This window comes from Anopheles maculipalpis, chromosome 3RL (genome assembly GCF_943734695.1).
Source record: "Anopheles maculipalpis chromosome 3RL, idAnoMacuDA_375_x, whole genome shotgun sequence".
NCBI lineage: Eukaryota > Metazoa > Arthropoda > Insecta > Diptera > Culicidae > Anopheles > Anopheles maculipalpis.
The window spans coordinates 42,727,111-42,739,348 of record NC_064872.1 but is presented as its reverse complement, the minus strand read 5'-3'; the positions used below and the strand labels follow the sequence as shown (position 1 = coordinate 42,739,348).

The following is a 12,238-nucleotide window of genomic DNA, read 5'->3' as shown; positions in this document are numbered from 1 at the left end:
GGAATAGGGAGTGTTGCCAGTTGCTGTATGTTTTGAAATTTTACACGTTTTGAAATTATATTTAATAATTTTCATATTTTTTTTATTTGGTAGCGGTTAATTGTTTGTTCCACGTGTTTAACCCTGTCCCGGGCATCCAGCAAACTAAAAGCTATTTAAAACAATTTAACATAATTTACGGAAAAAGATAGATGTCATTTTCTCTTATAATTAATTTCGGTATGTCTACAAAGGTTGCCCAGGTCCACACAGTTGCCTGGAACAGGATTAACAAAGCATGTACTCACTGGCTTGTAGTTATATATTATTGCGCTTCGTATTGTTCGAAATTATCCACTAAATCAATATGCTTGTTAATCGCACAACGCAAACAGCACTCGTTAGCATAAATACTATTAATTTTGATGACAGTTTCTGTTTTTGAACTGGGAATTGTTTCTGCAATAAACTAAATATTTACAAAAGAAAAAAAAAATCCCGCTTAAGGTTTGCTGTAGCGATATCTCATCTTGTCCGGAGGTTCGCAGTATTCCTTCACTATGAGCTTGCAAAGAAAGACGTGAAACACGATAATGATAACACATATCGAAACCCAAAACAGCGTCGGTAATCCACCCAGATGATGGCCGTGTCGATGGAGAGCGATCACATGATGCTCGTGGGCCGGTGCTTCCACGACCTCCTTCACGTGGATTGCATGCCGGAGATCTTCCATGTGCTTTTTATCCGACGTTATGTACAGTATGGATGTGACCGGTTCGGTAAGCTTGACGGGGAAAACGGCACGTGACTGACGCAGCTGCACTGGATCATCTAAACACCCGGCATCACAGGCATAGTAATTGCGGTCTGATCTATCTAACGCTACGTGTAGCACCGCTTTGTTGTCGTCACGAACCGTTATCGAAATGTTCAGATGCGTCATGTTACCATAATTCAGACGGCGAAAATCATAATCACGGTGTAAATACTTCGGATGGATGTTCAACTCCAGGTGCTGATTGCTGAAACGGAATCCACCAAAGCTAAGCACCATTGCCTGTACAATGCCACTAGCGCCAGCTTTGATAAGGTTGTGACATCCTTGCTTCTCCAGTGTCAGCATCCAGGAGCCCACAACAGCATTCAGTTCCTCGAACGAACTCATCGGACGCCACAAATTCTCTGCCTGTAGCGTGTGATAACTGTCGTAGCAGCCTTCCGCGTACGTAAGTGAACGGGCTATATCTTCCTTTCGGGCCGTTGTCACTGACTGTTCAAATTCGTACGCCCTGGCCTGCGATATGACCGCGTACATCGTGGCATTAATGTTGTTACCGTTCAAAGTGTTTTCTGCCTTGGAGGTGCTGATATGAAATCCTGTTTCCCAGAGATTGTTCCAAACGAGAATATGATCCCGTTTGAAGTTGTGATACGCATTATGCTCGCCGTGTTCTGCTGCCAGCAGGGCTCTGTTCATGGCTTCAAGTGCTTGCTTTTCGGTGAAATCTTTCTGCGCCGCATATTTGTCACGTGGTATCGGTTCCGAGTAGTTGACCGTGAGCAACAATTCCAGCTTGGTGGTGCCCCTTTTCTTCAACGTAATGATACGGGGCAATTTACGAGCCACAATCGATACCACACGCACCTTGCTGTCTTCCGCATTGCCTGCCGTCGGTACCATATCTATCATTCCTGTAACTACTTGATACTCCAAAATGGCGGAACCGTGTTGCAGCTTCACGTTTTTTACGATGGCCGATGGCCAATCCGAAATACGCGGTACAATCAGTTCGATATCCGTTAGCTGGTTCTTGGTGTTTGTTAGCTGAAGTTCCTGCACCAATACGGACGGCATGGTGCGATGGGCATAGTACTGATAAGATACGTGATAACCATCGGGAAAGCACTGAAACCGGTGTACGATGCCCGTAAGATATTCCACGACGGTCGCCTCTCGGGCTAGCTGTCCCGGGCTGGCCACACTCACAATCGGATGGAAGTGAATGGGTTGCAAAAGTGCTCGACCAAGGAAAATGTTTAGATGAGCATCGGTGTGTATTTCCAACCCAAACCAACCATTGCCAACGTACGGGATTGCGTCATGTTCATGAGGGAAAGCCGGCTGGTGGCGAATGTTTACGTTATACTCGAGGTTCTGCAGATAGAACGGTGTCAATCGATCGTCCATGCAACGCATCGGTTGATCTACGAAACGAGAGCAAGCAATATTCAATCATAAAGCGTGCTGAGAGGTCTATAGCCAGCACTTACCTCTCAGTGGTTCCGTGTGGCCAAACAACCATCGCAGAAACGATGGTCCTATGTACAGCAGGAAGACGGCGATCACAAAGAGCAACAAAAACAGTTTACGGTAGGAAAGATTCACATCGAAAGTTCGTTTCAGACGCCGGGTCAAGTCACTGGTATCGAATTTGTAGTTCATGTTTGTAGCAGCATTGGTAGGGCGTATATATTTTAGATCTGTGCGGCCGCTGCTGGTGAGCCTCCTACACTTCTGTAATGGTTTACTTGGAGGAAAATATTGTGACAACGTCAACGACGTTTTGTTTATATTTGTCTCCTAGTGACAGCTGCTGAATGCTGCTGACTCGATTGGAAGTGCTGCCAGCAGCTGGTATAAATTTTGGAACGACGGTTTAAATAATATTTTTGACAGTTGAGAAACTGTTGCGATTTTCTAGCAAAGATCCTTAAGATGATGAAATTGTTGAACAGCGAAGCCCTTTCCGATGATATTAGTTCTTGGGACAAAGATAAAGTTCGTAGAAATATGGGATCCTTTAGACGAACACTTGCCCTGGTCAAATGGGGCCCCATGGCATCATTATAATGATGTGAGTATTATCGCTTCGATTATGTTAATATATGTACACAACAATAGTTCAAAAGTCCAGAATGGTTGAATGGTAAAAGAAACAATTTTCCACGAACTTTTTCTTCTACTTGACTTCAAGATCTGGTATGTCTTGCTGGTTACATCTTCTTCTTCATGGTTTAACGACTGTCTAGTTGAGGCCAGCCATCTAATAACTTACTAGACAACAGGGGAATGACTCGGGTATGATTTAAACCCTAGTCCTGCCGTTTAAAGACCAACGCCGTTGTCTAATCACCATCGGCTCCCTGGATACATAAAAAGACAATTTGAAGTGATATATCAAGTCGAAGATGTTAAAGATTGTATAAACTATCCAACTAACCGATCGTCCGTGCTACGAGAGACCGATCTGGATGAGATACTCGACTTTTAACATATTGGCTTATTATTTTTATATTGTTTAATATGAGTAGATTGGTACCCCTAATTCCAAAGGGTTAACAATGTGCTCTACGTACATAGACGCCCCGTTTAAGCGAAAAAGGGAACCCCGCTATAACCGTTGCAGTTGATAAACGTACTCTATTGGTGCACAGTCGTCGATCATTTCTCTAGTGAAACAGAGAATGAAAAGATTACTAATAGAAGAAGACGTTTCAAAAGAGCCTAACATAACGAGATCACGGTTAAAAAGAATCGGTTCGAAGGTACTATTGTACATCATTTATCCTGCATCCGTTATCTTCCCAACCATTTCAATCATTACCGCCTGTTGGAGAAATGGAATGAATAGCTTTTACACCTGGCATGTACTGCTAACAGGAATAGGGGTAAGATCTCGCTGACGTTGACGATCGTCGTTGCCGATATAGCTAATAGTTGATGGTTTTCGATTTCAGTTTCATCTGCTCATGCCCGTAGGAATATCAATACTGTGTGGGCAACACGTTTTCCGGCACTCTTGTAGTACCACTTCGCGGAGAACCATTCACTGGATACTGCAGTCCATCGCGGGTGCATGCGTCTTGGCAGCGACAGTGCTTCAGTACATCAATCGAGAAATCAAACACAAACACCATATCGTCTCAGTGCATTCAATTGTGGGACTAGTATCGGTACTGTTAGTCTGCGCTGCCTTATTGAGTGGTGTAGTCGCTTGGTTTGGACGTGAGCTTCGAAGCTATCTTAGTCCACTGTGGCTGTATCGATTGCATCGTGCCATAGGGGTAGTAGCATTTTTGACTGGACTGGTTTCAATAATAATAGCATACGATAAGCATATTTTTGCGGATATCTTTTGCGTCGAGATACGAATCTTGATCAGAATAGCAACAGCAATCGCAGGTCTGATAAGTTTGCTCGGAATGTTGAGAAAAACGTATACTTACATGTGGGAATCTTGCAACTTGCGATGATATGTTATCGTATACCTCTCAATTTCCTCGATCTTTTTTATGTTTGAGAATCCGGCGCATTTCTAAGATTGTAGGCGACACTCATCTTCCCAGCGGCGTACTATTAAATGGTCGTACCAACATGACCTAAGTCACCAAAATGAGCTTGCCTTCCATTTTTATTGCAGATGTCTATACATTCGAATCAAAAGATAAATTTACAACCCTTCATACACGCGTCCCAATTCTGATTGGTTCCGATTTGGCTGGAATGCCCCATGGTCAGCATTCAAATGCTATGGAATCGCTTGAGGGCGTATCGGTTTGAGCCGGAGCCTCTAGTCGCTCACGTAGCATCTCGCACACGTTCTACTGATAACAATCGACCACAGAATTGCTGACGCTCGCGAATGCCCATCGTACGGCATAATGTTACAAACGGATAGTCCGTGCTAGTGTTGATGCTTTGGTAATAAAACAAACCGATGCTGGGGTGCCCTATGGCGTATCGACCTATTGTCATCGTACAAAAGCAACGTGCATCGATCGTACTTGGTTCATATGTTACACGGTGCGCGCGCGTTCACACTAGAAAATGTGAGATGTTGTCAGTTTAATTACATATCTTATGTGTGTATTCTGTTGTTCTCCTACCGGATCAATTGCAGTTGTTTGTAAACATTTGAGTTGTTTAAAAGTGTTTCGGTTTACATATTTTGTGCCACGATAAAATCGAACAACATGAAAACTCCTTACACAACAAATGATCTAAATCCCAAAGCTGTGATGGACCGGAAAAGTGTTACAGAAAATGAGTGGTTTTACATGGTGGAAGGCATTTTCAACACGATTAACCACTCTATGATCGGAGTGGTCTGCATCTACACCAGCTGGTTGTGTTGGATGAATGGATTCGAAAAGCTCTACACCTGGCACGTGTTCCTCACATTGATCGGGGTAAGGTGCAGGATGAATGAGCGGCAATTAAATTATCCCACCTAGTTTCACTAAATGTGTGTTATATTCTACCTTGTTCTTTACAACACAGTATCATCTGCTTATGGCCGAAGGGATTGTGTTGCTGTACAGTGGCAATGGTTGGACGCAGAAGCTGTCCCACACGCACAAGCGCACCGTGCACTGGTTGATCGAAGTGGTCGGTTGTAGTTGCTGTGTGGTAGGCATTGCACTGGAAATCTACTACCGGCAGTCCACCAATCGGCGACACTTTTCATCAACACACAGCATCGTGGGGCTTATTTCTTTGGTATTTCTTGCCCTTACGCTAGTGAATGGATTGATGGCGTTATTTGCGGCAGAGCTTCGGAAGCGCATACGTCCGATTTACTCAAAGTTAGGGCACTATCTTACCGGAACGGTGTGCTACGTGCTGGGCATGGTGGCGATCGTGCTAGCGTATGAGAAAAAAATCTATCGTCAGAATACGATCACGGAGGGAATAACGATGATGACAGTTTTTACGATAGCGGTCATAGTGCTCAGCATGATTGGGGTGGTTAAGGCAATCTACAATCAATGTAAAACTCTAGTGAAGTAACTTTAAAATGCAAGAAAAGAATAAAATTGTCATAATATTATTTAAATGAAATAAACGGATAAGCCACATTAGCATTAGAATACAATCAAATGTACTCTAAGTATACTTTTTGGATCTGAATATACAGTGACCGCCTAAAGTATAAGACCACTTTTATGTCCGCTTTTTAAAAAGCTGATTTATATGCCTCTACTAGGTATAAATTTACCAAGTTTTGGTAGAATTATCACTAGCAATGGAACTTTCCATAGAATCGTTGTTTTTGTCCAAAATTTCATCAATAATTGTGCAATAATAAAAAATCTGAAATATTTTTTATTTATTATCAAATATGACGGCACGTCACCGTATTATCGAAAATCTAAAACTTGTTTGGAAAAATTTCGTTCAAAAACTAATCGATTCGCGACTAATAATCGATATAATGATTCATACAATGACAAGAAAAACTACCAAAATTGAATTAAGTGTTACAAAAAAAAAGTAATTTCGTTTTATACTCGCTTCTCATTCTAGTTTAGCAAAATCTCATTTTACCTGATGTGCATTAGCTGATGGTATTATTGTACTATAAGGGGGCTATCCATGAGCTACGCAACACTCGAGAGGTGTTAGGAAACACTCGAGAGGGGTGGGGATTAGGAAACAGATAAGGAACAGAAATGGATCGTATGCGTTTTACTTTGCCACGTATCGCATTTTTGTCGTAAGTCTCATCCTGACTACTGGAAATAGTGGATTAAAGTTTTGCCACACATTCTCATTTACGGATAAATAAAAAAAAAATCGTGAGCCATTTTTGGACACCTACCTGTTTTGTTAACTTGTAAAATGCAAAAGAAAATGTACCGAATTCGTTTTTTTAATAGAATAACGCATTAAGGCCGCGGGCCACGGAAAATTTAAAACTGTTGTAATCAATGTGAAACTGTCAAAAAATCTTTAAATTACTATTTCAGCCTTTTATCCGTTGCCTAATATAGGAAGTTTGTATGCCAAAGGTTCTCAAAAACTATCGCAAAACCAGAAATTTTCACAAACAAGTTTGAAGTCTTCCTTCCTTCCTTCTTCTTTTTCTCAAAAAATATATTTGAATAAAAAAGTTTAAATAGGACGATACGGTGGTAAGTCGATAACGTCGCCGGCCTTCGCGCCGGCCATCAGACAGATGTCTGATGGCCGGCATGACCTGGTAGGTCGTTAAGCCTGAACGTTACTAAATTTCGGAGAGGGTTTTCTGCCAGCATTACGTTTTGTTACAAGATGATCAAAAAGTTACAATGTTAGCGTTACATAATTTATGAATGACCCCTAAATAGTGGCACAAACCTTGTCAAAATGAATAAAGTATATCATAATAGCGTATCTGTGGCTAAAACATCATTTACGAGTTATGAACCTGACGTTCCACACGTGAAGGCGTGAAACGTCGCGACAGTCTGCAGTAACAAAACAAAACAAGAAAGGAAACACGCTGTTAATGGACTCATCACTGACATGCGATGCGTTCTGGATAGAATTTTTTCTTTCTTAAAAACGTCCCCAGCAAACAAAGTCCAATGTTATCAAACGTTTATTGGAAAGAGGGAGATCTATGTTATAGTTACAGTGAGTGAAAATTCATTTACCTTTCGGTTTTCTCTCTGTTGATCTTGCTGCTGTTGTTGTTTGTTTTCTTGTTTTTATTAGTCGCACAATAGTTACTAACAATAATGATTCGCTTTTGATGTGTAACGATGTGAAGGTGTAATTATTCCACTTTGATAAATATCTAACTCAACTACCACCCACCATGTTTGCCTACGCGTCGGAAATCAACCTTTTCCATCCGTTCCTTCCCTCGTTAAGAACCGAACGAAATTCTAAACGAAAACCACTGCACTGTTGCAAATAAGTATTAAGTGTTTATAATGAAAGCGGAGTAAAAAAAAAAATGGTTGTCGTTAGTAATCAAACCTGTACGAGCTGTTGTCTGCCGTGTGATTAATGGAAACATGCTCAATGTTCGTCGGCAGGGCGTTGTGAATCAGCGCACGTGTCGCGCATAGTCGCTGTTTGCATTCGAATGCTGTCATTAGTTAATGCTAGTGTGAACGACGATAAGTTTATTGTTGTTTGACGCTAGAACCATTCTGTCTGCTTAAGTTCTTCGATTACTACTTAAAATCAGAACACTGAAAATGGGAGTTGATCACACATCTCATTATGATCATTCTGTATAAATCAGCTCATATGACACACAGGTTCTTCTGCCCAAAAATACTGTTGATTAGATTCGCTTTGCTCGCAACTGGTAATTGGAAAAGTATTTCTGCAATTTCCTACCAAATTTAAGATGAACTCAACTCAAACGTTGCCCCTCCCCTGCATGTTGTTTTAAATTAATCATGAGCGCAGGGTAAACGCTCAACCTTCAGCCTGTCCAGCCTCGTGTAGTGTTGTGTTAATGGTGCAAAAAAGTACTCGGCTCCAAAGCTCTTAGTACAGCTCGTTCTGTCGCGTTCGACACATCTGACAACAGGCTTGGCTGTAGTACGCATAGTTACAAAGTTTAGCCTTTAACACTATCGTACAGTTGGGGAAATCATCTCGGCAGTTCTCATCGTTCGGCATCATGTCCGATCGTGCCTCGTAGTATGGATCGACCGATGAAGAGGAGGACGCGGCCGTTGTGTAGGAGGAAGCGAAGGTTGTCGTCCTAGTCGTGGCAGGTGTTACGGATGACGCGGTCGATATTGGGCAAGCCTCCTCATTGCACATCCGGTAAGACAAGGGACGATCGGCGTAACGACAGCCGCCCGATTCCTGGAGCATTTTGTCGCGCAAGTTAAACTCTAAGCATTTCACCACACGACGCTGATTGCCTCCGCCACAGGGCTTGGTACACTATGGTAACATACGTACATAAACGTGTTGCATATGGTTAGTTTATTAGTTTATAAATTATAAATGGAGTCCTCACTTAACCACCTACCTCGGTCCATTCGGAAAAGTGCCACCTAGGTTTACATTCCTCGAACGATTCACTGTCGCATGGTTCGATCGATTTCGGTCGTAGTTCGGTGTCACATTCGCTTTCCGGAGCGAAATGGTCATTACGTATACAGAGCACTGTTCGGGAGCGTGTTAGATTGAAGCAATCTCCGGAGCACTGCAAGCGGAAACGATAATTAGCGTTTTAGCTTTTATGCAGAGATTTATGGTTGTTACTCAAACACTCACCAGAGTCCAAGGACCCGCAAACCATTCACCAAATTCGCAGGCTCGGTTGCTGGTACACTCGCGAGAAGTTTCCGGCATCATGCGCAGATCACATCGTTCCGAGTTGATCGACGAGCTGCGATCGCAGAAGATAGATCTTGTCTGCATACCGATGCCACAGGTCGTTGAGCACCGGGTGCTCCAGTTTGCTGTCAGCCAGACTCCGGTTTTCTTCGACTCTGCCCGATAGTTGATGTGGTTTATGTCGGGTCGCTGGCGACTGTGCGGTACGATAAGACCTCCGTTCACTATTGGACCATTTTCCATATCGTTCTGTGTGTGACTGTGACTGGCAGCATTGTGATGATCGTGGTGCTGATGCTGCTGATGCTGTCCTCGATGGCCACGATGTTCATGCTGATGTTGACTCTCCGTAGGTTTGTACCGTGGCTTTTCTGTTCTCGCCGGTGTAGGTTTAACAACGCGTGAGCACTCACAACGCTCCGTACTGGGCGGCAGCTCCTCCATACAAGCACCATTGTTGACCTGTATCACAATGCCGGACAGAAGCTCCTGAACGCACTTGACTTCGCGCGTACGGAACACTTCCTCGTCGTACTTTTCCTCACAATTACACTGATCCCATTCGCCCAGCTTCCAGTACGCAGGGCACGGTTGTGTGTTACAACGCAACAGATTCTCATTCAGCACTGGTTGTTGCAGATGGGCACAACGTTTGACCGAAAATACGCGTGTTGGAGATTCGCGCACACACTTGATGATGGGCTGCTGGATGCCTCCGCCGCAGGACTTGCTACACGCGCTGAAACCGATCACCTTCCACAGGTACTTACGCTTACGCTGACCGACCCGACCCGTGCTGGAGGTGCTCGTGTTGTTGACCGAACTTACCAAACGCTGTTTTGGCACTCGCAGATTGGATTTTTCTGAGATTTCGTTTCCCGCTACGAGAAGAAAAAAAAATTCACAAAGGAGAAACGATGTAATGAAAATTCCCATCGCCTAGGGATGTTACGTTTGGCGGGATTTTGTTTCCACTTCTGTGAATTTGTGACCAAAATTCCAATGTTTCCTACCTTCGGCACTGGGAACTTCTTCCTGCGATGTAGGTTCGGTAGGGTTGACGTTTACGGGGAGAAAATATTCGTATTTGATGCCCGGGTTCGGTGACTGTGAAAGCAGAAACACCTGCACCGGTTCGTTGGTGGGCCCAATCGCAGTCACCCATTCGGTGATGCCTTCCACGTGCCGGAAGCTGCTATTGGAACCGTTGTTCAGCCCATCGACTCGGCGATAATCGAACACAGTCCCGGCGGCGATGTAATGTCCACTGAGCGAGATGGTGTAGTCCCCATTGATGAAAAACCGTTGATCAGCCGTTTTCAGCGCTAGGTGGGAGCAATTGGTAATGCAGGAAGGGAGTGTGGAACAGAAGTCGGTAAATGTTAATTTTATTAAATTTGGTGAAATTTTTTAAAAAGCAAAAAATCTCGATTCATTGCCAAAAAACATTTTGCACGTTTGGACATCTCTTATTCAGCAAAAAGGAAGTAAATAATTTATTTTATAAATATTTTAGGGAATAGTAGTAAAAAACATAAACTTTTTTTAAGCCCAGAAAGGAAACGATATTGTAGTCCAAGATAAATATTACATTTTACTTCACAAATCTAGAGATTGAATTTGTATTTTGTTGGAGCCGGACGCAGCCAAAATTACGCAGCCGATTCTAAGTCCAAATGAACCTGCGTGATCGCGTTGGCTTCGGCTCCCGATCAGCTCTCTCTCTACTAAGGATGTTTGGGATGTGGATGGACGCGCTTGCTGTAATTGTTATCCGTCAGAGTATCGTGTCAATAAATCTTGTGTGAGTGTGTTAAGTAATTACGTCCGTGTTTTTATTCCTGCCAACGAGCGGACGTAAAATATTTTATCTAAAATTACTGTCATAAAGGTGGAATATTTCTCACTTGCCTAACTTAGGATTGGTTTGTGCTCCATACAATAATCATACGATTGCCCTAAAATAATAATAATCCCTTTTATATCCACTATCACAAGAACAATGCTCTGCTGCATCAGAATCAGTGCTCTAGTGGATATGTCGAGCATACACTTTAACATGCTTTTTGCAATGGTTGATTGTGTAGCAAGGATGCTTTAGTGTAATGGGACAATTTTTACCCTGTGTTTGAATCCCCCACATCGCCCCCAACTGAAACGATTGGTGGGGGGGGGGGGGGGGGGTGTTGTTGTATGAGATGAATACATGTTTTAAAACCATGCGACGTTGAGCGCCTATAAGCGGTACTGTCGCGCCCATTAGCGAAAGGTGCGTGCAAAGAACTGGAAAAAGCTTTTCTATAGTGACGCTCAACTCCGGGGCATTGGTAAATGGGGAAGAACTGTTGGCTGTGAAGGAAACGTACAGCACATTGCATTAATTCATGGACAGAGTAAGGCTTCGGTTCGCTCGGGTCGGCGCTGGTTTCGGATGGAAATGGAAAGTAAATTAAGGTTTGCATCGGACAGATTTCCATCTTAATTTGGCTGCAGGTATTTCCTTTTTTTTTTTGCTGCTGTGAGCTTTAGGGTTTGGTATAGTGACACAGTATGTTCTAGCGACATCGAATGGTAGTGCTGCTGACGCTTGGTGCAATGCGGCCCCATTGCGCTCACTGGCTGTCGGTGGGTTTGGCCGTTTTTGGTGAAATACTGATCCTTTTCGAGCACGGGACATGGCTGGATAGGTGTAGATAGGGGATAGATTTTCAATACACTTTGTCTGGATTTTACCGCAGAGAAAGAACTTTGCATCGCTTAGCAACGTTTGCAGTAATGGCAGGAATGTTTCCCTAGATATTGGCACCATCAATCCACGTTTATCTCAATTGGTACTTTTGCAAACGGCACGAGAACAAAGTGTTTCATTGCACCATTATGATGCCAGGCCTGTTATTATTGGATTTATGTGTGATACATGCTAATATTACGTTGGTGGGGTTTCCGTTGTGAAACATGTCCAAAGTTTGAACTATGAAGGACAATATGAATGGAATAAAATTTTTGAACCAGTGAAGATGTGCCTCGATTCGCGTGCGCTATTGCAATCTTTGATTGATTTGTTTTTTGCTCTCTATGACCTTCATCCAAAATCGACGAGGCTGTAAATACGTTTAACAATGTAATCACATCCCAATTTCCTTTGTGTTGTCCGCGTCTTAAACCTCCTCCTCAAGCTTC

At 43.1% G+C, this 12,238-nt stretch overlaps 4 protein-coding genes across 4 annotated transcripts in view; 2 read left to right on the top strand and 2 right to left on the bottom strand.

Moving 5' to 3' along the window:
• LOC126564696 (rab GDP dissociation inhibitor alpha) overlaps positions 1 to 12,238 on the top strand; it is a 442,469-nt gene that overhangs the window by 318,490 nt on the left and 111,741 nt on the right. The window lies entirely within an intron of this gene.
• On the bottom strand, positions 427 to 2,486 carry LOC126564329 (uncharacterized protein KIAA2013 homolog). The gene is made up of 2 exons (XM_050221336.1): positions 2,254 to 2,486; positions 427 to 2,187 (listed from the first exon to the last, which is right to left on the bottom strand). The coding sequence occupies exons 1-2, from the start codon at positions 2,423 to 2,425 to the stop codon at positions 482 to 484; spliced, it is 1,878 nt and encodes a 625-aa protein (XP_050077293.1). The 5' UTR covers positions 2,426 to 2,486; the 3' UTR covers positions 427 to 481.
• LOC126565302 (transmembrane reductase CYB561D2-like) lies at positions 4,957 to 5,773 on the top strand. Its single transcript, XM_050222466.1, has 2 exons — positions 4,957 to 5,172; positions 5,264 to 5,773. Exons 1-2 carry the CDS (start codon positions 4,957 to 4,959, stop codon positions 5,771 to 5,773), a joined length of 726 nt encoding a protein of 241 aa, XP_050078423.1.
• LOC126565795 (thrombospondin type-1 domain-containing protein 4) overlaps positions 8,235 to 12,238 on the bottom strand; it is a 94,024-nt gene continuing 90,020 nt past the window's right edge. The window contains exons 8-11 of the mRNA XM_050223004.1: positions 10,072 to 10,383; positions 8,996 to 9,939; positions 8,748 to 8,924; positions 8,235 to 8,659 (exon numbers count right to left, since the gene is read on the bottom strand). Of these exons, the coding sequence (XP_050078961.1) occupies positions 8,252 to 8,659; positions 8,748 to 8,924; positions 8,996 to 9,939; positions 10,072 to 10,383 (1,841 nt within the window). The 3' untranslated portion in view covers positions 8,235 to 8,251. The remainder of the gene's footprint in view (positions 8,660 to 8,747; positions 8,925 to 8,995; positions 9,940 to 10,071; positions 10,384 to 12,238) is intronic.